The sequence below is a fragment of the Talpa europaea genome, assembly GCF_964194135.1.
Source record: "Talpa europaea genome assembly, chromosome: 8".
Lineage (NCBI taxonomy): Eukaryota > Metazoa > Chordata > Mammalia > Eulipotyphla > Talpidae > Talpa > Talpa europaea.
The window spans coordinates 118,233,165-118,258,900 of NC_140075.1; the positions used below are offsets into that span (position 1 = coordinate 118,233,165).

The 25,736-nt window shown below is 52.1% G+C and overlaps 1 protein-coding gene across 1 annotated transcript in view; it reads left to right on the plus strand.

The window, feature by feature from the left end:
- The window catches only part of CLMN (calmin), a gene marked incomplete at both ends in the record, with an annotated part of 88,328 nt that extends 63,174 nt beyond the window's left edge, over positions 1–25,154 (plus strand). The window contains 11 exons of the mRNA XM_084239599.1: positions 304–399; positions 2,237–2,320; positions 5,221–5,313; positions 7,332–7,522; positions 8,962–9,155; positions 9,907–9,989; positions 14,198–15,877; positions 17,811–18,007; positions 22,201–22,261; positions 22,897–22,967; positions 24,986–25,154. Of these exons, the coding sequence (XP_084095725.1) occupies positions 304–399; positions 2,237–2,320; positions 5,221–5,313; positions 7,332–7,522; positions 8,962–9,155; positions 9,907–9,989; positions 14,198–15,877; positions 17,811–18,007; positions 22,201–22,261; positions 22,897–22,967; positions 24,986–25,154 (2,919 nt within the window). The remainder of the gene's footprint in view (positions 1–303; positions 400–2,236; positions 2,321–5,220; positions 5,314–7,331; positions 7,523–8,961; positions 9,156–9,906; positions 9,990–14,197; positions 15,878–17,810; positions 18,008–22,200; positions 22,262–22,896; positions 22,968–24,985) is intronic.
- Positions 25,155–25,736: the final 582 nt, after the last annotated feature.

Consider the following 25,736-nt stretch of genomic DNA (forward strand, 5'->3'; position numbering starts at 1 on the left):
TTTTTTCTATACCGAGGCCATAGTCAAGACATGCCATTTCTTTCTTCCCTTGGAGAAACTTGGATGTGGTCTAGTTTAGGGGTCTGAGGTCCTCAGGGTCACTTGTTCGTGCCTTGTTGGTGCTGCTGAATCTCCTCCAGGTGCCCATGGCCAGCTCCACCTCCTGGAGGGCAGGCTGGCGCCTCCTTGCTTAGACAGACCTGGAGGTCCAGGTGTTTCACGTGAGTGAGGGCTGCGGTTCTGGAATCATTTTGTGGACCCCACGGTCACTAACCACTGGCCTTCTTTCCTCTGTGTCCACAGTGCAACCCGCCTCTGGAAGTGAAAGATCTGTTCGTCGATATCCAAGATGGCAAGATTCTGATGGCCTTGTTAGAAGTACTGTCTGGACGGGATCTGGTACGTATGTCACAGCAGAGTCAGGAGCAGTAAAATGCAAACCCAAGGCCTGCTGAGGGGCTCTTTTCTGTTCAAACCTATACATATGTTCATTAAACCCCACGAGAAGAAACTTTGGAAGGGTGACATTTTCCTCAACCATGGGGACAGGTTTAACCGGGTGTAACTGAGCAGTGCTTTTTTTTTTTTTTTTAAGCAAATATACTCCAGTAAGTAAATAAAGGCCCAGTGTTTTCTGTGAGTCTGTTTAGGCTAAAGATTGGAGCCAGACCATTAAATTTAAGCTATCAGACATTATATTAACCAGAACAACGGCCTGGACGCGAGGTGGTGGATGAGAAAGGCATCCTCTCCACCATGTTCCATTACCCACCTTGTGGCTAAAACTAGAACTGCTAGTTTCTAGAGCCTTCTTTTCAGTATGTCTGAGACTGCGTTGGATCAGCTGATCTCGAGGGTCCTTGCACTTTCTCTCTTAACCAAGCCCTGGATGTTGCAACATCTGCTGTGCCCTTGAGGAGCACGGGTCTGGCCCGATGCCAGCAGGTGGAGGCTGAGAAGCCTAGCTCTGCAGAGGGTCAAGTGTTTGATTTGCTCTGAGCGACCCACATGCTGAGACAACAGGGTCTCAGCAAAACAAACCATCCCTCAGCCAGTGTGGCCTCTCTGGGTCTGTTTTAACCAAAGGTTTAAAGTCAGGAGCCCCTACTTCTGCTCACAGATCTGATACAGCTGGAATCTTCTCACACCCCTAGACCCTTCCTGCCTTTGTTTTCCCGCTGGCAAAATGGGAGGCGGCCTTGGCCTCCCTCCAAGAGGGCTGCAGGGCCACAGGATGGGGCAGACTCCCGGCCTCAACACCGCGCTCCATTTCTCCACCCGGCTCACTGTGAGCCGGCAGCACGGTCCCTCGGGGCTCCCAAGACACCCCATTCCTGCCCTTTGTTCCGTGTCCCCAGCCGCATGGGTTCCCCACTTTGTCACAGGGTACTAGTCCATCGCTGCCTGGTCCCGGGGGCCTTATTGGGGGCTCTATTCTGAAGCCCAGCCAAGAACAGGCCTCCCCTTCCCAGTGAGCTTGGCCGGCAGTCACGCCTGCTCGCGGCGTGAACCCTGCGTCACCCAGAGGGCAGGGCGAGCGGCGGCGCGGGCCTTCCCCGCGGTGCTCCGGGTGTGGACAGCGCATGCCGCAGCCCCCGCGCCCGCACACGCCTCTCCCGTCTCTCCTTCCCGCCTCCTGCCCTCCTCTCTCGTGTCTCTGTCCACCTCTTTGCCTCTCTCTCCCCCTCTGCCCCACTCGACTCTGTTTCTCTCTCCCTCTGTCTGTGTCTCTTTTTGTCTCCTTCTCCTTCTCCCGCTCTCTTCAATCGGTCCCACCCTTCCTCTCCCTCTCTCTGTCTTCGCATCTCTGTCTCCCTCTGTCCCTCCCCCACCCTTCACCGCCCCCCGGGGGACCACTGTCCACAAAGCTCTTGGCCAGAAACCAGAGTCCCTTCGCCCCGTGGAGCTGGCAGGGGACGTGGTGCTGCAGCCGATGCCGTCAGCACAGCAAGAGTGTGGTCCTGGGGTCTCCCGAGGAGGGGGGGCTGGTCAGAGAGAAATTTGAGCAATTAGTCTCTTATTAACTCCCTGGGCTCCCCCTGTTCACCCCAAGGGAGGTGAGTCCCAGGACCCCCGGGCACAGAGGCTGCGCTGCTTGTCCTGGACCCCGGGGTGCGGGGTTGGGGTGCGCCTGGGCTCAGCCATGGATGTGAAAAGCAGAGCAGGAGGGCCGCCCCTGGCGCCGCGGCCCGCGCCCCTGTCGCCTGACTTGGGTTTTGTTCTGTTTGTGCCGCAGCTGCACGAGTACAAATCCTCCTCCCATCGGATTTTTCGCTTGAACAACATAGCAAAAGCACTTAAGTTCTTGGAAGATAGCAATGTAAGTACTTGGCACGCGTGTTCACACGGCCTCGCCCACCGTGAAAGGGACCACGTTTGAAATTTTGCGCTGGGCATGAGAGAAGCGTGGAACGGGGACTCTGCAAAATGGGCAAATTACATTTTTTTTAAAGATGTATTTATTTATGCATACAAGAGCCGGGGTACAGGTCAGAGGTGTGGGGGGTGGGAGGATTCATCAGAGACAGAGCAGGGAACAGAAGAGGCAGACTGACCGAAGTACACTGCTGAGGGGAGCAGTGGGGAGACAGGAGAGGTCTGCCGCGCCATGTGGGTAGCTCCCTGGCCGGCCAGGGATGGAACTCGTGCTGCAGAGGCTGCGGATTGCTTCACAGTGCGGTGCTTAACCCCTTGTGCCACCAGGGAGGCCCAAGGGCAAATTAAATTTAAACATAACAGAACTCAGAGCACTTAAGAGACTGGCTCTTGGGTCTTCAGGATCTATGTGGTGTTTCCCTCCTCATCCCTGTGAATTACAGGACATGAGTATTTCAGCATGTGACCCTCTCCTGTGTGAGCCCAGAATATGGGGGAGTGAAGGGAAAGGGAGGTACAAGGAGCCAGGGAAAAAAATCACAAAATTCTCCCTCTTTGATGTACCCTTCTAGACTTAAAGTAGCTCTTCTTGTGTTTTCATGTCCTTCAAAAATGGGAGGGAGGACCCCAGAGGAATGAAATTGGCAAAGCTCCCCTTCATGTTAGCTTCTCCAGCTAACATGTCTATCAGCCCCTGCACTTGCCTGATGCGTCGGCCTGCACAGGAAGCTGCACGTGACCCTCTTGGGGTTCTTCATGGCAAGCAACAGAAGCTGACCTCAGCTGATTTCACCAGGAAAGGAATTTGTTGAGAAAATATTGAGTAGCTCCCAGGATGAGCTGAAAGATGGTGAAGTCAGGGATGGGACCCAGAGGTGCTGGCACCAGGACCACTGCTGAACCTTCCAATCAGAACCTAGTGGGCACAATTGTTCCACCACCTCGCCACCCAACTCCAGGAGGACACTGCTTACTGCTGCCCCTGGAATGAATTCTCAGTGTCACACACTCAGATTCAAAGGCCTAGGTTGCGCAGCCTAGACCCCACCATATCCCAGCTGCTTTGGGCTTTTGAAGAGTGAAGTGGGCTCTGTCTCCCAGGCTGTGGGGAAACCCACAGACAAGGGCAGGATTTCAGATCGTGGCACAGCATAGATCACAGCAGCATTAGTCATAACAGCCGAAGGGTAGAAGCAACCCAAGTGTCCGTCAGTGAGCAAATGGTTAAACAAAATATGTATTTGTGATGGAATATTACCCACCCATGAAAAAGATTGACAGCCTGCTGTAACATGGAAAGAAGCCAGAATTTTTATTTGGTGATTTCATTCCTATGAAATGTTCAGGACAGAAAATCTCTAATCAGAATATGGGTTAATGATTGTTGGGAGGTGGGGGCTGAGGCCTTCCTGACACTGACATCTCCCATCCTCGGCCCTCCTGCCCCAGGGGCTTGTGCTGTCTGCATGGTGCTGTGACTGCAGCCCTCGATATGGACTGGGCCAGGAGACTCGGGCACCCCACTTGCTTAAAAATGCCCAGGCCTGACTGACAGGTGTTGTGAGAACCCCTGACAAACTGATAGAATCAGAAACCATGTCAGGTTTTTTGAAAGCCCCAATGGAAGGGGAAAGGAGTAGGGGTGTGAGGACCTCTGGGGGTTTTCTTTCCCCAGTCTCCTGGCAGAATTGTGCAGGGTGGAGTTGAAAGTTTACCTTGACTTACTTCCTTTCTCCTCTCTTCCCTGGGAATAATGGTTTTTCCATTTGTAAAAGGCTGTAAAGAAGAGACAGACAAGGCCTGCTGAGCCTTAAGTAGTTAACTCCTCACTGGCCCTTTCCAGAACAAGTCTGAAGACCCCTGAGCTAAGAGCTTCAGTTGTTTGCAGAATGAAAGGGTGACTCAGCAGCTGTCCTCAGACCCTGGGGTGCAGCAGCATCGCCTAGAGCTCTGGTTAAAAGGCACACTTCAGTCCCCTGTGCTCCTCCCTACCCCCTCTGATGCCTCTCCTGCCTCCTCCCCTGCAGTATTGGTGAAGGAAACTCTATGGGACTACACCTGAGGGGGTGGGGCGAAGCAAATATTGTTTAAAGATGAACAATGGTGTAAAAAATAAATAAAAGTAAAAAAAAGTTTAAAAAAAAACAAAACAACACATACTTGTCAGGCCCCACTCCCTGCACTTCTGGGAGAGAACTTGCCTTTCCAGCAGACTCCGGGTGATGTTGTTGAGCCTGTCTCTGTGGTCAGAACTCAGTTAAGCAAATACACAGTCTCCTGAGGGTTTCTGCAGTGGCACATTTTAACCAATCAGTGAGATATTTTGTGATGATTCAGGAACTGGGTGTCAGCCTCATCCCAACACTAATTCTAATCAGCAACGGCTGAGCGTTCCACAGTCGCCCCCGCCAGCGGTCTGTGTCGGTCCCCGGCCATTTTCTAGCCGGGGGCTGGGGGTTCGGCGGTGTTAGCCTCATGTGCTGGCAGGCCCCGGGACACTTACCATCTCTCCTGGGGAGAGAATGACCATGTCCATACTAGCTCTGCGGCCTGGGGCTCATTATTTTTGACCTTTCTGAAATGTCCTCGCCTAAAATGTAGGCACACCAGAAGCAAACGGTGTGCGGAGGAACTGAGTTACCGCTTTAGAGGAGCTTGGGATAGTGGCCGGGCGGGAAGTGCTGTGTAAGTGCTCATTAAACACGCTTGTCTGTACGCTTGCGGCCCGGGCTCCTTGGGAGTTGGCCTTGGGCGACTCTGACCAGCACGCGTGAGAAAGAACCATGCACCAGGACATAGCATATCTCATGAGCCCCGCTGAACCGGGAAATTGCTTCTCCGCAGGTAAAACTGGTCAGCATCGACGCGGCAGAAATAGCGGACGGCAACCCCTCCTTGGTTCTGGGCCTGATATGGAACGTCATCCTCTTCTTCCAGGTAAAGTGGTCCCCTCTCCACGACATGGTCCCGGCCTTCTGAGTCTGCTTAGTGTCCGCAGAACAGAAGGGACCAGATCGAGGGAGACAGGGAGGTCTTGTGTCTGACAGATTTTGACCTTTCTTGTTTTCTAAAAAAGAGCTGGAGGAGTCTGGTTGGTGGAGATTTCGAATCTCTGTCATCCTTTAAAAGGCACGAACTCTGCTCTCTGGAAGAGCTCCCTGTCCTCTGAGGACTTGAAAAGTTAAATGTTTACTTGGAAAAATAATTGTGTTCTGAAGTGTCGCAGGAACTGGGAAATACTCCCAACCCAAATTGAACTCAGTAGAGTCCCTTCCGGAAAATGCCTGAGGTGTTCAGCAGGGCCGTGAAGGAGCCTGTGGGGGAGAGAGAGTCAGGAGGCGGCACAGGGGCAGCTCCCTTCTCCTTCCACAGCAGCTTCGTTTTCTGTTTGGCCGAGCAGACTATTTTTTTTTTTAAGTTTATAATTTTATTTATGTATTTGCGTAGAAGAACTGGGGTACAGGCCAGAGGTGCAGGGGTGAGAGGACTCATAAGAGACAGAGTAGGGAGCAGAACAAGTGGATCCACTGAAACACACTGCTGAGGGGAGCAGTGGGGAGACAGGAGAGGTCTGCTGCGCTCTGTGGGTTGCTCTCGGGCCAGGGATGGAACTCAGTTCATAGTGGTGACAGTGCTGAGACTGAACCGCTCAGCCACCAAGGGGCCCTGGAAATGCAGATGTTCTAGAAGAAGGCTGGGATCTGTGGCTGGAGTAAGAAAAGTGGCATTTGAAATCATGCCCAAGTTCAATTCCTTGAGATAGGAGCGAGCTGACATTTTATCTTCTGAATTAGAGATTCATGGCTTATTTTGCTCCAAGAGTACAATTGATCTGCTCTGGGGTGATGTGGTGGGTGGTGGGGCTGTTGGCTCAATGCTTGTGTTTTAGAGAGAAACAAGACAAAAATCTGGGGATAAGAGATCCAGTTCTGTGTGAACCTTGAACTTAAAAAATCAGAAGTTCTCACTGAGCCTTGGTTTCCAGGTCTGTGAAATGGGAGCTGTGGCTCTAATTGTAGCAAGCACTGAGACACTGTGTGTGTGGTGTCTTTGTCAACCGTACCATGTTAGATACCAGACTCAGTTACTGATCTTTGTTATTAAACTCCCCGATCGATGCTGGAAGCATCCTAAAAATGTGTTGACAGTCAAGGTATTAAATCCACTACAGATCTTCATTCATTCAGTAAATGTCTGTTGAATTTCTTTTGTGCGCCAAACTTGGCACGTGCAAGAGTCCTGCCCTCACAACTCTCCAGATCACACACAAGTCAGTCCCACATTATAAAGCTTTGTGGTATAGGCTGTGATCAAGGTCTGAACAGGGTGATAGAAGAGCACCAAGTCGGGGCAACTCCTGTGGATGGGAAGGGGGGCAGTCAGGAAAGCTTCCTAGAGGGAATGACACCAGGCCTGGGTTTTGAAGGATGAATAGGAGTGCGTTAGGCCAGTCCTGTTCACCTAGGGGTGGTGTTGAAATGCAGATTCTGACTCCAAAGGTACAGAACAGGGCCTGGGGTCCCGCATTTCTCACAGGCACTCCATGAGAAGAGCCACATTTTGAGCAGCTAGGAATTCAGTGATGGAGAGAAAGACCCTCTGGCAGGACCAGAGGCAGTGGGATCTGAAGCTGCATACTCTGTTTCAGGAGAGGAAAGGGATTGGTGGTGTTAGGTCAGGAAGACCTATATGGGGTCCCTGGCCAGAGCAAGAGAGATGCCAGGAAGAGATGGCCTTGCCTGTGAGGAGTCATTTCCTGCACTGCTAGCTGCATGAAATGGCCATTGCATCCGCACAGGTTCTGCCCTGCTCCTTGACACCCTGGCCATTGGGAAGAGGTGTCTCCTTGCCTGGAGAACCAATTCTGCATGAGCTGGTTCTTCCGGGTATGGTCCACGTACCCATGGGCCCCATGAACATGGGCACTGGGGTCTGAAATGCAGTTTTCCTTCCAGATTAAGGAGCTCACAGGCAACCTCAGCAGAAACTCTCCATCTTCCAGCCTGTCACCCAGCTTGGGGGCCACAGACTCAGACTCCTCCTTCCCAACCACACCCACCACAGAGAGGAGCTCGGCCATCTCGGTGAAGGACCAGCGGAAGGCCATCAGGCTCCTGCTGGCATGGGTGCAGAGGAAAACAAGGAAGTAAGCCACCTCCCGGGTCTCCCACCACCCCAGGCAGTTTTCAGGTAGAGGGAGGGGTGCCCCGTCCCTGGGGTGGGCAAAGGATAGGGATGTTAAAGTTTATTAATTGCCAGTTCTATGGCTGTCACTTCATGGAGCCTCTCAGAGCAGGGAACACCATTGTCAGTTTTTGCACACACGCAACTGTTTGCAGAATGTTTGGTTTGCAAAAAGCAGATGAGAGGATTTGAATACAAATCAGAAGGGCTTTCTCCATGTTAAATCCCAAAGCGGGGTTGTCTCTTGGATGCTGAGAACATGTATGTCCGTTTTACTAAACTTCAGGGTATCTTTTCATGTGCCAACTTAAAAAAAGAAGATGATAAAGGCTGGAACTTGTCAGCGTTCAGTCTGGCCTCCCCCCCAGCAGGACAGGAGAACTGGAGCAAAACTCCCAGTCCCTGTGTGGCCAGCAGTTCTGAATCCAGTCCTGTCTAGTAGCTTCCGACAGCCCCTGGGTCATCGTGGGCAGGGAGGGGCGGAAAGCTGGGCCAGCTACCAGCTCACGGCCGGGGGCTAGGGTGATGGTCAAGGAGAGTTGGTGACTGTGGGGATGCAGCGGCTCTCTCCCCACGCGGTGGTGGCTACAGGAATCTGGCCATGAGAGGGGGCCTTTCACCCCCGGGAAAGTGAAGTTGCGGAAATTCACATTAAAGGGCTGAGGCTCGACATCCTGTACCAGCATCAGCACCTGGTTGTGAGAACACCCTCTGCTAACGTAATGCTGCAAGGGATGCCGCTTTTGTGATTTCTTAGGAATCTTAAAGATTTCTAAAATAAAAATATTTGGGTTTCATTTTTTTAAAGAGAGCTCTGTGACCACAATGAGCAGTGGGGGATGGATGCTAAAGGAAATTAGTACTCTTTAAGGTTATGATTTACTTGTATTAATAATGGTATCATTGGCCACTTTAGTGGCTTCCGTGTGCTCCCATCCACGCACGTGTGCCCATGTCCCGGCCGTTCATGTGGGTTCCGCCTCCTACTCCCCACACCAGCCCCCCAGAGGTCACAGCAGTCAATCCTTATTTTGTGAATGAGGAGTTGAGGCTTGGAGGCACCTGACTTGCCCAAGGCTGGAGTGTGAACTCGGACTTCCGAGTGGAATGCCGCAGCCCCTCTGTGGCTGGGTTTTGAGCACGCCTGATATGATGAACAGTGCACAAAAACGCTCCTCTAGAGAGCTGGGTATTTGCCAACACAAGGCCCTGTTTTGCTCTGTTGTGTGTCACCTTCACCTTGTCTCGGGAAGTGGAGCTGGGGGTGGTTCCTGTCAGGTCAAGATGCACTGTGTCTGGGGCTCTGCATGTTGCTAGGTCCACAGGCCCAGATCCTCTGGGGCCGGCGAGGCCGGGCCAGCCTCCTTGCCCTGGTCTGGTGATGCACCTGCTGTCCTTCAGGTATGGTGTGGCAGTGCAGGACTTTGCGGGAAGCTGGAGAAGCGGGCTGGCCTTCCTGGCGGTGATCAAGGCCATCGACCCCAGCCTGGTAGACATGAAGCAGGCCCTGGAGGAGTCCATGCGGGTAAATCTCGAGAAGGCTTTCAGCATCGCCCACGACGCCCTTCACATCCCCAGGCTGCTGGAGCCGGAAGGTAGTGTGCTCTCTCTGCTTCCCTGCTTTTAATAATTGTTACGACAAATAACACATGGTCCATGTAGAAAACTTGGAAACTACAGAAAAATCTATTGAAGACCCCTATGTTCCCTCCACTGAGGGATATTTCTCTATGCACCAAATTCTAGGTTTTTTTTGCGTAACTGGGACCATTTTGTATCTCACTTTGTTTTCTACTTAACCTTATGATTGTGGCACAAGTATTGTGCTGGCTGCATCAGGTCTTAGTTGTACCTTGTTTGGATGCCCGATAGGCCAGCTCCTGGGACACCAACATTTACTTAGCTCGTCCCCCAGTGCTGTTGGGGGGCTTCAGGTCGCCTGTGTAACTGCCGTGGCCATCCCACTGAAGGCGGCAGAGGGAGGGGGACAGCACGCTCCTTTCCAAGGCACGTGGCCCTTTCCGTCCAATTGCCTTCTGGGTGTCGTAGGCTCACTCAGGACCCCCTCCGGCCACGAGTGAGGGGCGAGGCCCCCCAGACTCACTGATGGAGTGGCCGTGAGCTGGAGGGGTGCAGCCAGTTGGGCACAGTGGGCAGAATCTTGGGAATAAGTAGCCCTGATCCTCCCCGCTCCTGTGACATTTCAAGGGATCCACCCTCTCTGGGTCGTGATTTCCTGGTGTAAGTAAAGAGGAAAAACCCTCGGTCCTTTGCCCTCCAGAATCCCTTGATTCATTTAAAAATGGCTTGTGTCTGTGTCTTCTGACCCCTGCGTCTCTCCTGCAGACATCATGGTCGACACCCCTGACGAGCAGTCCATCGTGACTTACGTGGCCCAGTTTCTAGAACGTTTCCCGGAATTGGAAGCTGTATGTTTGTTTTCCTTACCTTTAATCAGAAACTACATTTCCCGCAGCTGGTATCAGATGGAGCTGGGCTCAGCCTGCTGTCTTGGGCTGAGGGGCCATAGTCAAAAGCTGATATCACGTCCCCTGAGCGTGGCCTGGCCATGTTTTAATTCCCAAAACATGTGTGACGAGTATCACATTGGAAACGGGATGGGAAGCTACACCCCACACCTCTTTCCTACCAGACTATGCCAAGATTATATAAGGTGCTTGCATGTGATGTGGATCAGCTGCTTGATTTTTGAGATGTCCCTGGGGCTTTTTAACAATCTTCTAGACTCTGTGTTGAAAGTGATATAAGACAGCAGCCATTCCAAAGCCCACCTTTTTATTTGCAGAATCCCATATTGTACATAGTGGCATTTTGGGGGGGAGCAGACATAGACGATTTCAGAGATGTCTTGGCTCTGTTGACCTTCTATCTAACCCAGGCACAGTCCTGAGGTGACTATAGGGTGACTGCAAGGGCCACAGCTCTTCATTCACTCACTGGTGGTTCCCTGAGCACCCCCAGATGGCTCAGGCAGATGCAGCCAGGAGCGAGATGATGTGGTGCATTTGCTCCAGTACAGAAAACAGCTAACAAGTCAGCAAATCCATTAGAATTTCAGGGAGTTACAAGTACTAGCTGGAAAAGAGAAAGCAGGGAGAGCTAACGGTCATAGGAGAGGGGCTGCAGGCAGTGGTCCCGTGTCTTTCTGGACTGACCACAGTGCCTGGTTCAGAGCATCAACCTCATCTTCGAGATGAGAACTCATATGTACATACCAAGAGGCAACCCCTCCAGGTCACACAGTTCTTGAGTCAAGCTGGGATATGACCCTGGGTCCCCACGGTGCCAAAGTCCAGGCTCTTAGATCTCTTACAACCTGTGTTTGAAACAGCAGCCCCCATTTTGTATGCCCAGGAGTCAGAGCCCTACCATACCACAGTGTGGTGCACATCTCTTCTCAGGGCAGCAGGAAATTGGGCAAAGGGAATTTGCCAACCTCCGTGGACTGGAATGCCATTGCTACCACTTGAGGCTATGTGACCCCAGGCAGATGACTTCACCTCTCTGATACATGTCTGTGTCGGATGGCATCTGTTAGTAGAAATATTGCCCACATTTCGGAATTGAGTGCCCAGTTTTGTGCCTGGCACAACAGCTAATGTTCTGCAAATGAAAGCGATGGTGATTTTGTTAATTATTTTTTCTGACTTATTTCTAAGTTCTGCAACACCGGGCACCAAGGGCTTGTAGTAGTCCTGAGCACTTAAGCTGGAAGCAGAGCCTGAATCAACTAAAACATAAAGTTTTCTTTGAGCCAAGGCCACAGCCAAGATTCAGCAGATCTGACACTTAGATCTCCCCATTGCTAGGGTGAGGGCCCCATGCTGGCTGGGGCAGGAGAGTTTGAGGAAAATGTGTGTGAAGAAAGTCTTACTGATTCAACACAGGGCGTGCCTGAAGAACAATCACCTTGGTGACCAAGGAAATACAGATTTGAAGTTCGGGCTCACCTAGACCCCCCTGTTGACCAGTTCCTTAACAATTAAACTGCATTCAGTTCATATCGATCAATCTTCATGAAACCTCAGCCATCCCTGTACCAGACCCTGCACAGAGCTTTATGGCCCAGTATATGGCTTGTTTTAGGAAAGGCCTTGGATGCACTTGAAGAAAATCTGTCTAATGTTGTGAAAGAATGCACATTCTTCAGGTATCAATTTGGCTGAGTTGCTTAATATGTTCTAAAATCTTCTGCATACATATATTTTTTAAGATTTTATTTATTTTTGTGTAGAACTGGGGTACAGGCCAAAGGTGCAGGGGGTGAGAGTATTCACCATAAAAACAGTGGGAGCACAACAGACGGAGCTACGGAAATCCATGCTGAGGGGAGCAACTGGTGAGACAGGAGAGGTCTGCTGTGCCATGTGGGTCGGCTCCCTGGCCGGGGATCGAACTCAGGCTGTCACAGGGGGGCCCTTGCAGTGGTAGTGCTGAGACTTAACCTCGAGGCCGCCAGGGAAGCCCTATTCTCTACACATATTAACTTTGTTCTGCTCTTTCAATTAGTATCAGAGAGCAATGTTAAAAAACTCCGACAGTGATTGTAGATTTATTTTTCTTCTTTGTTCCTTCAGTTACTGCTTTTTGTAAGTGGAAGCTCTGCTGTTTGGAGCATATGCATTCAGGATTGCTGTAGCTTCCTCATGACTGGATTGTTTTGTTTTATGCAGTTTCCTCTTTGTCTTGAAGTGAACTTGGTCTGGTTGGAATATAGCCACGCTGGTTTTCTTCTGGTTAGTGTTTGCATGGCATACCTTTCTCCATCTTTTTCCATTGAATGTATATACATAAATATTTTTAGCATATCTTTTGTAAACAGCATACAACAAGGTTTTTTGGTCCATTCTGACAAGATTGAGTGCATCACTCAATTAGTGGGTTTTCATCAGTTTATGTAGGTTTAATCTACCACCTTAACTATTGTTCCCATTGTTCCTCCCTGTGTACCTTCTTCCTCTCTTAGTTTTTTTTTTTTTCATTATTCATTTACTTTTTGGTTTCTATTTTATTCCCACCTTGGCTTTCAGCCACATCAGCTTGTTTTGTCAATTTATTACATTTCCTAGGGATTATGATACCTTGAACATACCTCAGTCCACCTCGAATACTGTTATACCTTTGTAAGTCAAATGCATCTCTTACATATTTTTGTATCTGTAACAATTTAATTCCAGTCATTTATCCATTCTTTTGTGCTCTTACTGTCATTCACTTCACTCCTACATATGTTTTAATACCCAATATTTTTGTTATTATTTCTGCTGTAAGCAGTCAAGAGGCTTTTTAAGAATTTTTTTCTAAGACTTTTATAGCGACCATAAATTTATCATTTCAGGTCCTTTTCATTTCCCTCCTTCAGATCTAGGCTTCGATTTATGATCATGTCCCTTGAGTTTGAAGAACTACCTTGGTATTTCTTGTAGAGTAGGTTAAATAGATAAGTGAGCATCCTTATTTGCTAGTTCTAACCTGGGTCATATTTGGGTCTACTTCTAAATACTGTTGTCTCTCTTGATTCTGAGATGCATGAGTCTCATTCACCTGCTTCTTTATGTCTTGACATTTTTTATTTTATGCCAGGACTGGTGTATTTAAGTAGAGGTTGACTTAGATCACATTTTTTTCCTTCAGAGAATGTAGCTCTTACCCAAACAAGGACCTGTGATACATTCTGACCTTCTCATAGTTGATAAAAGAAAGCTATATTACAGTTTTATTTCACTTAAGCTTTCTGATTTCAAATGATTTTAGCCTAAGTTTAAATCCATTTCCTCCAATGGGACATTGGGGGCCAAACACTACAATACCATCAAGATTGCTCTGTGCTTCTCAGGCCTGCTCACAACTGCTTCATATTTAGCAAAAGTCCCTGTTTGGGGAATGAGTATATAAGGAGAGTTGGTTTTGCATTAGGGACCCTTCCAGATTCAGTCTCACACAAGCCCAGCAATCAGTAAAGACTTGGCTGACTGTTTGTTATCTCAGGTGGGCTAGCTTCCCCAATGTACATATCCAGACTAGGCACTGGCCCTCCAGTAGCAGGAGCTGGCAGTATCTGCTCATTTTGGAAGGACTTGTCCTTCTTTAGAATTTAGGTCATAGAGATTTCTTTCCATCCCTAGACTTAAAAAAATAGTATTCTTAATTCATCTGGTATTTTCACAGTTCAGCAGAAACGATAGTATTTTGCAGACTTCTACAGCTTAGAACACTTTGCAGCAGTTCTGATGTGTCTTTTTCTTCTTTTTTAAAGATTTATTTAATTATACATATAAGTACTGGGGTACAGGCCAGAGGTGTGGGGGGTGGTGAGAGGATTCACCAGAGACAGAGTGGGGAGCAGAACAGGCAGACTGACTGAAGTACACTGCTGAGGGGAGCAGCGGGTGAGTCAGGAGAGGTCTGCTGCACCATATGGGTTGCTCCCTGGCTGGGGATTAAACTTGTGCTGCAGTGCCTATGGACAGCTTCATAGGTTGCGTCTTAACCCCTTGTACCACTAGGAGGCCCTCTGATGTGCCTTTTTCTACCATAGTTTTTGTTTTTTTAGAAAGGAATATACATTGTACTTACACGCTCTTCTGGTATCATCTTGCCCTCTATTTCTTGACAGGAGGATTTTGTGGATTCAGAGAAAGAAGCCCCTATTGAATCCACGTTTGTCCGCATCAAAGAATCCCCTTCTGAACAGGAGAGCAAAGTCTTCCTTCTGTCCGAAAATGGGGAGCATTCCTATACAGTTAACCATGAGACTAGCCACCCACCACCATCCAAGGTCTTTGTCCCTGACCAGCCGGAGAGCACTGAGGAGCCTGAGAAAAGCCTCTTGAGTGACGTGTCCTGCCACGCAGAGCCAGACAGCACCTCTGAGTTCATGCACCAGATCATCGACGAGGTCTTCCAGGGGATCTCAGCAAACATCAGCGAGCCATCTCCAGAATCTTCCATTCTGTCATCCAAAAAGGATAATCGGAGGGCCAACTCCTTGCCAATCAAGAAAACTGTGCATTTCGAGGCTGACACCTACAAGGATGCCTCCTGTAGCAAGGACCCTGTCTACAGACAAAACCTTCACTCTGAAGAGGGTACCCAAGGGGCACAGTTGTTGCTGAAGCAGGATGGACAGGTCCCAGCAGCGGAGGTTGCTGAGGACAAGCCAGTAGAGGAAGCCCCAAGGATCCTGGAAGCAGCCGCGGATGACCTCACTTGGGTGGATGGGAATATGGATCATTCTCAGACTTCCCAGACTAGTCCCTCCTGGAACGGGGCGCTGGAGAGTGCAGCTGGCCCCAGGGAAGATGGGCCTCCCCTGCCACCCTCTGGGGAAAATAGTCTTCTGGCCGATTCCCTGGAGATCAAGGTTAAGCTGCTGACTGTCCAAGCTTTAGGAAGAGAAGACTATTTTGAAGAAGTGCCTCTAAAAGCCTCTAAATTTAACAGTGACCTCATCGATTTTGCCTCCACCAGCCACCAGCAGACTTTCAACAAGTCCCCTCCTCCTCCTGAGAGAAAACCGGTCGAGGGAGAGGCCTTGGAGGAGAATCATGCTGAGAAATTGGGTAAAAGGAAGAGCAAATCTGCCCACAAAAAGCAGGATTCAGAGGAGCCCCAGGACAAGTCTGTCCAGGATGACCCTGACCAGGACCCTGGCCCGGAAGCCCTCGGCTCTCCTTGGGCCCCAGAGGAGGCCCCGGGGGCTAAGAAGGCCAAGGTGTGTGAGAAGGCCAAGCACAAGTCCCCCTGGCACCGGCGAGGCGAGGAACATGGGGTGACGGGGGCTCCAAAGCGGCTTGAGGGGGAATTGCCTTTCAACCCGCCCAGCAGCGACATCAGCTTGGATACTCTGGGGAGCCCCAGCGAAGAATGCCTGGACTTCAGGCCTTCCCCGCCGCTTTCCAGGGTCTCGGTCATTCCCCATGACCTCTTCTACTACCCGCACTACGAGGTGCCCCTGTCTGCGGTGCTGGAGGCCTATGCGGAAGGGGTGGAGGATTTGAAAAATGAAGAAATGGACCTGGAGGAGCCAGAGGGCTACCTGCACGGGCTGGGAGCCGAGGACGCCGAGGAGGCCAGGGAGGCTGAGGAGGCTGAGGAGACCGAGGCCGAGGCTGCCCAGAGCACTGTCAGCTTCCTGGGGCCGGGCAAGGACCTCCCCCAGGACAGCGACCAGGCCCCCCATCTCGACTGGAGCGCAGAAGGTGCCCAGCCAGCCTCTGAACCCGGCCCCCCACCTCCCCAAGAGACCCAGCAGCAAAGGGAGGTCGAGGAGGGTGCTCCTGCCGAGAGCAATCAGGTACTTGATTTGGGGGTTCGGGAATCCCAGGCCCTGCCTGGGGAATTCTGCCCTGCTCTGAAGCCCAGCACGATCTGGGGAGATGGATGCTTCCCTCACAGGCATCCCAGGGCTGGAATTTAAGGACACTGTCCCTCTGCCTTGGAAAAGTGGGGTGCTGGCACCCCCAAGAGTGGGTCCTCCCTAAATTTTGCAGCCTGGGCACCTCACTGGCCTTCGCCGAGCCTGGCCCTGCCTATAGGGTGCCAAGAGGGTCAGGATGGAGTGTCCTGCAGGGTCATCCTTGTACACAGCGGGCACAGCGACACCAGCCTGTAGGCAGCGAATGTTGCCCCGCCTCCGGCAGGAGGTAGAAAAAACTAAGGCAAGACCTCACCTTTGCCTCTGACCTTGACTTTTAAGGATGTTTTGTTTGTTTGGCACAAATACTCGGCTATAGTGTCTTCAGGGGCACGGGTGAGCAGGGCAGGGGGAGGGGCGGGCAGCACTACAGTTTGGTGTTGCTATTTGACCTGGGCCAGCACTGGAGAGGGCCTGACAGATGAGCGTTGGAAGGATGTGGGGTGCCTGGCCTTGGGCGCAGTAGGGCAGGGGTCCTGCTGCAGGCCCCCTGTTAATCAGAGCTTCACTAGGAGTCCGCGAGTGGAGCAAGAGCTGTCCTGAGTGCAGTAGAGCAGAGCTTTAGGTTGTTGGCGTCTCTGCGCTATGTCTCTTGCTGATCATCTGGGCCTGTGGGGTCTCCTAGGCTACCTAGACCCACTGAGTTTGCGGGGTTCTCCTAGGCTACCGAGTTTGTGGGGTTGCCCACATTACCTGGTCCACCTTCCTGAAACTAGCACTTAATTATCATGTTGGTGTCTGAACTCTCCAGTCAGACTGATCAATGGACCTAGGGCTTAGGTTTGGGGGGTCAGAAGAAGGGCACCCTCCTGGTTCCAGTCAGTGTTTCTCAGACTGAATAGTGGACCGAGGGGCTTGGGGCACCCCGTGCCTGACCGACTGCCTCTACCAGTTCCCTCGCTTCCTCCTGCAGAATGATGCCTCCTGCAGCCTTTCTCCCACAACAGCCCTCCTGTAAAAAAAAAAAAAAAAAAAAAAAAGAAGGGGTGGAGGTTGGGGAAGGATTGTCTTTCACAGTGAATAGAAATGACGAGTTTTTCTTCTTCTAGTCAAAAAAACAAAAGTCCTCTCCCGCTGCACCTTTCAGAAGAGGTCACATCTGTCCATTGCTGACAGAGGCGAAACGGATGTTCCCAATTGCTGAGTGGTTTTCATTTCTTTGTCCCCTGAATCCCACTGGCCACTCTAATCCCCTTGTTCTGATACCTGCTGAGCAGGTCCCCCAGCCCCTGCAGGGGGTGTGGAGAGGAGCTGACTCCAGCCATCTCCGGGCGCGTGGCTGGTAGATCTCAGCCTGCCCGTGCGGACAGGGTCCCAGGGCCCTTCTCAAGGCCCTGCAAGGGCTGTTGCACTGTGCTCTCTCTTCAGCCAGAGGCACAGAACGAAGTCAGCCACACCTTAGCGTGTGCCTGCGTGTGCCTCCCCAGACTCGGGCCCCCCATGCATCCCGTGACCCACTTGGCTCCCGGGATCCGTCCCTTGGGGGAGTGTGTAAAGGTCCTTCTCTGGGGACATCCTTCCCAGGATGTGCTGGGAAGACGGTGACGCTCATTGTGCCCATTTGACAGACAAGGAGACTGAGGCTCAGAGGGAGAGTCAGCTGCTCCAGGTCACTCAGCTGCCCCCCCCCACCCCCCAAGTTCTCAGTGACTGTAAACCCTGCTGAGTTCATGCCGTCCCTCTGCAGCACTGACCTCTGTCTCAGAGGAGGTGGGAGGTGGGGTGGGCTGTGCCAGGAAGGAGCCAAGATCAGGTCTGGCAGGAGGGGTTGTGGTGGCGTCTTCTCTCCATCTTGACTTTTCTCGCCCTGAAGTTCCAGGAACCCACCAACTCAGAAAACTTAGCAAACCCCTTAGAAGAAAATGTAATGGAAAAGTCGATGAGCAGTAAAAAGAAGGAGAAAAGGAAACACATGGACCACGTAGAAAGCTCAGTCTTTATAGCGCCTGGAGCTGTCCGCTCCTCCGATGACCTCGAGGAAGACACCGGCGACCACAAAGTCCCTTCCAGGTATTTTGTTGCTGTCTCTCCCCAGACGGAGCTTGAGAGCGACCCTCTGGACTCCTTCCGCGTTCAGTTTCTGATGGGATGGGGCAGGCAGGTGTGAGCCGGCCCGCCAGGGAAATGCAGCTTCATACCAAATCCTCACTCCGTGCCAGGCCCCTGCATCCCCGTCTCCTCCCCCCACTGGCACCAGACCTGCTCCGAAGCAGCAAACCAGAAAACCCAAAGCTGCCCTCTGCCCTCACGCCCAGTACCTCTGCGAGGAAACTGGCCCTTAACAGTGAAATAAATGGCTGAGCTGGGGAGGGGTGGGGAGTGGACGGGCAACGCCTGCAAGAAGCTGCCAGCTGCTCCGGCCCTGTGGTGGGCGATCGGGCCAGGGAGCTTGCAAATGCTCCAGAGCATCTCACAGGTCAGCCTGCGCCCGAGGCCCTGCCTTCCGGGCCACCAGGAAGCTGGACATTAGTATTAAGGCTTCACTTTGGCTCCAGGGAAGTGTGAGGGAGGCTCGCTTATCTCAGGGGAAGAGACAGGGAGGATAATGAGCTTTAAGTGGCCTGCAGGTGGCTTGTGGCTCACATCTGCTCTGTCATCCCAAGGCCGCAGATGAGGCAGATCCGTCCCAGGGAAATATTTAACTGCTGAACGTCTGAAGACCCTGGCTCTCCCCATGATCATCCATCATCACGATGGTCACCGTTTACCAAGCTCAATGTGTCAGGCATTGCGCCCATATTCCCCCGTTAGTTCCCAGGACACTCCTACGGGCAAGTCGGTGGGATTGTGCCTCATTGTGGGGGGCAAGGAAGGAAGGGCAGGGGGTACACCCCGCTTAGGAGATGGCAGAGGGGTCTGGGACTCAGACGTGTCAGAATCCACAGGCCATGTTTTCTGTGACCCCACTTTGCCTATGGTGGGGGAGCTGTGCTGGCTGCCTGCAAGGTGGGGGGCGGGGCGGGTATCGGGATCTGCATTTGGGGAGTGAGCAGAAGCCCAGAGAGGGAGAGCCAGAAAAGGAACTGGCAGATGCCCTGTTTCCACCCCCCTCCGCCTTGCTTCCCTGCCTGCGCTCTGGGGACAGGGGGAATACTGGGCGGGGGTGCCATGAAAGACTGCTGCCCACTTAGGCCCAGGGCTCCCAGAGGCCCTCTCTCCAGCAGCTGTCTGCTCAGAGTCCAGGTGGACACTGGTGGCAAATGGCCCACGGCTGCCTTCTACCCACCGCCTCCCAGGGAGGGCCCATTGATCAGGCCAGACCGCTCAGCTTCTGCTCAAGCGGGTCCGTTCTCCGCCCTTGCTGAGCAGTCCTGGGTGGTGGAGAGGCCAGAATTGGGGTCAGCCACAATGGACAGCGGTCAGCCACAGTGGACATGCTGGCACAACTGGATCCTCCAGGAGCTCACAGGCTAAGGGGAACTAGGATGTGCACCCCTATTCCACTAGGACTGGGTGGAGCATGTTAGGTGTTAAGTAAGACACAAGGGGGATTTCACCCCATAGACCCGGGACACAGGCAGAGGGGTCAGGGCAGCTCATGTCACTTGAATTGAGTGTTGAGGAAAAGTAGGATTTGTATTGGGGACAAGAGAGAAGACATTCCAAGCAAAAGAAACAGGCTGTGCAAACCGCGGGGGCCTAGCAGGCGCCTCAGTAAACATTCGTGGACTGTAACGGGGTAGGGGAGGCAGAGGGGGTTCCTGGGGAAAGCTGGCACCTTGGGTCCTATTGCATCAGGAAGTACCACAAACTGTGTGCCAGAGAAGGTAGGACAAAGGAGAGGAAACCTGAAAAGCAACTGTTATTTCAGGACCTGGCAGTGGAGCCTGGGTGCCTGCAGGGCAGAGGTTGGGCTCTGATCTCTGCACCCACAGGCCACTTTCCCTGCTCCTCCCCTTCAGCTTGTGGCAAAGCTATAATTATGGGGAAGCATTTTTTTAGCTCAGGTGGAACCTGAACTTCAAATGCACTCAGACAGCCTGGAGGTGTGAATGAGCAGCTGGAGCCCTCTCGTGTGCCAGCCCTCTGTGCTGCTCACTCCCCTTCAGGGGTGCACCACCGCCCCTTCATGCTTGAGTGCAGAGAAGTCAGTGTCTGGCCTGGAGCAGTCAGATGGGATGGAGCCCTGGACACCTCTCTTCCCCCCACAGGATGTCCTGGCTGCATCTCTGCAGAAAAGCCCATGGTTCCAGAGTCTGCAGGAACCGCTGCATCCACCGTCAATCACTCCCTCCCCATAGCCCCTGGGTCCCAAGTACCCTTGAAGTCCTTGAATGCCCCCTCCCAGTGCCAAGCTCCACCTCCTTGAGGACCTTCCATCTTCCTGAAGCATTGTCCCCCCCACCCCCATTCCTAGCCTGCCCCCTTGGGTCTCAGCTCCACTACCTCTTGCTCCATGCAGCCTTCCTGGATTCCTCCAGGCTATTTTACCCCCCCCCCCCAATATGCTGTCATTGCCTCTATTCTCTTTCTTCATGGCACTTACCAAAACAGTCATTTCTATAATCATCTGCGTGGAGACCTATTCATCATCTGCTCTCCCCCTAGGTGGTGGGCTAGCTCCCTGAAGGCAGGAAGGCACCCCAGCATGGGCCCCCCAGCATTTAGCAGTACCTGGCTTGCAGTTGGCACTCAGTAAAAATTCCCTAGTGACCGAATGTCTTCAGTCAGCTCCTGGGGGACCTGGGTCACCCCTAGCCCAGTGCTGGCACACAGCAGGCTCTGGATAATGCCTGCTGAAAGAAATGTTGGGGGCTTAAATTTGAATATGTCTCATACTGATTAAATTATAACCCCTAAAACAAGAAGGCATGGTGGAAAAAAGGCAGGGGGTGGGGCTAGTGAGAGCCCCCTCCTAAAGGAAATGCCCTCTTTTACTTGAAAACATTACAAACAGGTGTGTGGGGGGGAAGCACCCTGCCTCTCCATCACCCCAGGGTGGAGTCAGCTCTTCCAGGACACTGCTGCATTCTGGGCACCAGGGCATCTTTTTATTTGTGGGTGCATTTTGTTCATTTCCATGAGAGCAGCCGGGAAAAACCAGCCCAGGCTTGGGCTTGAGGAGAGGACTGAAGTCCAGCGCATGTCCAGTCCAAGTAGCCTTGAACTGGAAACCTGCCCAGCGCCCTCCCCAGGGAAAGTCGGGTAGCCTCCCAGACCAGACAGCAGTGGGTGGAAATAGCAAGGCTGTCAGGATTCCCTGGGAATAAACCCTTGGGTCAGAGGCCTTTTGTCCGCAGCCTAGATGCCACTAATGGGTATCCCTTGAAACCAAATGACTCTCCATTCCTGGATGCGTGAATCCCCAACACCCATCTCCTGGGAGCAGCAAGACAGGGCCACTTGGACCTGCAGCCCTGCCAGCCCCGTGAAGCAGGTGGGGTGGAAATGATAATCCTTTTTACAGATGAGGAAAAGTGATGAGAGACCTAAGTGTGGGGGTACAACTGCCAGTGACTTGCCCAGGCTGGGCACGCCCTTGTCACTAGATCAGGGCTGTGTTCCATATCAGCCTCGGTGCTCTGGTCAGAGATTAGCCTCCTCCTGTATGAAGGCAAAGGCCAGCAAAGGAATCCTGTACCAGAACCGAGCCTTGGCCTGATTTTGGCTTTGTAGGGACCGCAACACCTTGGGATGCTTAGTCAAGAGATCCCTTCCTACCCTGAAATCCTATCGCTTTAAAGAATATGTGGTCTGCTTTCTATTTAAAATTCTTTTTTAAAAAATATTTATTTATGCACACAAGAGGCCAGAGGTGTGGGGGTGAGAGGATTCACCAGAGACAGAGTGGGGAGCAGAACAGACCGATCAACCAAAGTACACTGCTGAGGGGAGCAGCGGTCGAGACAGGAGAGGTCTGCCGCGCCATGTGGGTAGCTCCCTGGCTGGGGATTGAATTCATGCTGCAGAGGCTGGGGACAGCGTCATAGTGCTGTGCTTAGCCCCTTGCGCCCCCAGGGAGGCCCTCTATTTAAAATTCTTTCCCACCTTTTCTCCCCCTCATAAACGAGGGCCCAAAGAGTCTCTCTTGACAAGCTCACTCCCACCCGTGGGCGTCTTGGATGGGGTTTCTCGTTTCTGTCGCTGGGTCTGGAATCACAGGTTTTCTGAACGTACAAGCGGAAGACTCGGGATGGGGTGAGCGGACTCTGCCGGGAGGCGCTGGTGGCGGTGGCAGCTCAAACCGTGTGTTTATTTTTCAGGACTAGTCACAGCGACTCCAGTATTTACATTCGACGACATAGTAATAGGTCCCTGGAATCGGTTAGTATGTGATTTCTTCTCCTTTGTAGGCCCCTGCTAATCGATTCCTTTCCATCCTGCCTCCTCCCCGGCCCAGAGCTTTGAAATGACAGAGGTGCAGCGACTGTCCTTTGGGATAGAAGACAAGCACATTGAAACCTTGTCGTTAAGCTCCGTCCAATCGAATGTCCAGTTTGGGCAATAAGGGGTGTGAATAAAGTGATGATTTTAAAGCCCAAAGGCTTCTTTGTTATAAAAAAAAAAAAGGCAAAACAAAACCCACGGCCAAGATCCCACCCCCACCCTGTACACCCCCCACTCCCCAGAAGGGTCGCCTTCAGAGGCAGAGGTGCAACTAATGTGGGGGATCACAGCTGCTTAACCCTGGGTGCCCTGGGACCTGTAGCACCCAGCCCCAGCCCCATTCACGTCGTGGGGGGCGGGGCCTCGGTCCTCAGTGAGGGTGCGGGGGGGGGGGGGAGCGTGGAGGAAGTGTAGACTGTCACTTAGTTTGCTTTTGGAACTAGGTGTTGCAGCACTAAGAAAAGCTTGGCGTGCTTGGCTTTGTGTGTTTAAAATCATCTTATTTTCTGTTTCAGAGATTTCATCTTTACTAATTGGGTTTGCGGGGGTTTTGTTTATAAATTTCACTGTAGGATCATTTTAGCCACATTCACCTGAGGAATGCAGCGGGAGTGGACGACAGAGGAAATGGGATGTTAACCAGGTGGGTGGCTTTGCTCTGCTGCCAGCATTGTGGGGTTGCAGTGGATTTCTTTCTTTCTTTTCTAATGAGGCAGTCTACCATATTGGGGGGGGTGATTATTTGTTCTCCAGCTCTGCTTGGTTGATAACCATGTAGTCTGGAAATGCGGGGAAATACCCCTTCAGAGAAAATGAACTTAAACTGAATGTGAGAGGGAGGGTGATTACCCGGATGGGCGAGGTGTGGACCAGGAAATGGTTGCATTTCCAGAGGGTCTGGGGGATCTGCCCGCACCGCAGTTACAGAACGCAGTGGCAGAGGCCTGCTGTCCCAGGTGGAGCGGGGCAGGAGGGGGGGAACACTGCGTGTGCCTTGCACACGCGCCTGACGAGTGTGTTCGTTCTGTCACTGCAGGTACAATACTCAGAAGCTCACTGAGCTGATTTTACAGTTTTATGGCATCAGAGCAGACATGAAGAGGGAGTACAAACATGCCAGAATGTCCATGAAAGTATTTCTTACTGTTAAGAGAGATCTCGATAGTCTGAGATTGCAGAATGACTGTGAAACCGCCCACGTAGCACCTCGGACATCAGACACCCCTCTAGAGCTCAAAGCTCTGAGCTGCCCCCGCCCTGTGAAAGCTATCGGGTTTATTTTATTGATTTTTTCCCCTTTTTGCCATGGATTTAAATTCACTTGGAAGGACCTAGGTTATAGGGAGCAGAAGCCTCTGAATATTTCTGGGCACCTCAGCGGGTCACCCTTAGAATGAACTCTACCCTGCTGGCTTCTGCAAGGGAAAAAGTAGCAAGACATGTCTTCCTCTCCTGCATCCAATGGGAATAGGCCCTCACCTCTTCCTCTGGGCTGCGCACACTCATTGGAAAATCATTCTTTCAGCTTTTATGAGCAGGAGACTCTGAAAATGGAAGTCACAGCGTTGGGGGGGTGCAGTTGGGTTTGCCTTATGTTGGGCAGTTATTACCTCTGTCATCCAAGATAATCATAGCTAAGTTAGTTTCTGAAAATGTTTTTAAGAAAGAGACATTCCAGGGCTTCCCCTGGTGGCGCAGCGGTTGAGCGCTGGGCTGCGAGGCTGCCCGCAGCCTCTGCAGTGCCGGTTCGTTCCCCGGCTAATGGCGAGGGTCCCACAAAAAAAAAAAGAAAGAAAAGAAAGAAAGAAAGAGACATTCCAGCAGTGTCCTGTTCTCTGCTGGCGAATCAGTTTCCAAACCAAGGCAAATGTGTCATCGCTGGGGCCTCACCGCTCTGGGTGTCAGGAGTGGTCCAGGCAAGGTTTTCCCTTCTCATAATCTCTGTCATGCACTTGAATGGCCCTAAGAAGCTTATGCTCTAGGCTTCTAGGAATGTAACTTCAAGCAGAATCCCCTTCCAATAAGATCAGAACCCCTTAGCTCCCCTTGTGAAACTTGAGGGTGGTGACCCCCACACAGCATCCTTCTAAACTGACAGAAGCAGAGTGTCCTTGTAACACCTGCCTTCTCTAAAGCAAAAGAAAGTAAATCCGACTGAAATCAGCTCCAGTAATTATTTCAAAGGTTGTGTTCAGAAGCTAATAATGAAAATTGGTGGCAGTTGGAGGTGTCTTCACTGTTTTTTGGTGGCTGTTTCTCAGTGACCCACCGTCAGGGAGTGCCTGTGCCCTGAGGTGACTTCCAGGGTCCCCGTGTTACCAGACAGAGAGTCTGTGTGTAATGCACAGGGAAGGGCACAGTGGGGCAAAGGGAGGCCTGCATGGCTGTCACTAAGACTGTGGCCTCGGACGAGCCACCCAGCCTGGGAGTCTCAGTGTGCCCGTCTGTGAAGTGAGGTCAGCACCACCCCTTAGTGTGGTAGAGAAGAACTGAAAAATGGGGGAGCTCAAAGGGCCCCAGCCAGGCCCTCACCTCGGGCCTCTTGACTGCTTCCCTGGGAAGCCCCGAGCTCCCCAGGTAGGCAAGGATGTTGGGGTGCAGAGGGAGTAGAGCCCCTGTGACTGGCCCCTTGTAACTGCCTTGCCTGTCTTCCCTCTACAGGAAGGCCAAGCATGCTGGGGAAGCCAGGCTGCAGGCGAGCCCAGGCCCGCAAAGCGACTCGCTGACCCAGTTTGTCCAGCAGCCGGACATGATGTATTTTATCCTGTTCCTCTGGCTGCTGGTGTACTGCCTGCTGCTCTTTCCGCAGCTGGACGTCAGCAGACTCTGATGCGCACGCCTGGACAATAAAGAAGACAGCACCCTGCCAGGGGCCGCGGCTCCTTTGACTTCTTTGCTCTGGGTTCTGAATCGGGCACCCGGCAGATGGTTGAGGACCCCGAGGAAACAGACTCCTCACCCCACCCCCTTGCCCCACATTTCCTTTTCCTCCTGTAAGTCCTAAGCATGCTTTTCTGTCTGTACAAAGCTCAGGTAGGTGGCCGCGTCCCAGGAGCGCTGGTTCTGGGCCTTGCCGGGTGGGGTGTTGAGTGTCTCACTAATACTTACATAAACATGACCGCTTGTAGCTTATCCCACCTATGGGTTTTTAAGGAGTGGACTGGAGTCACCTCTCTGATAAGGGTCCCCCTGGTGAGAAAGAGGGCAGATGCCCCAGGCAGACTCCTGGGGTGAACACTACTGCAGGAGAGTGGAGGAGCTAGGGCTGTGCCCCCAAGCCTGGTGGTGGGTCTCGTCTGTGGGGCCTCAGACAGCAGCTGGAGGCTGCCCTGCTGGCTCCAGAAAGCACATCTGGGGGTGGCAATACGTGAGGAGGGATGTGAAGGCTGAGCGTGTGCGGTACGTACTGCGC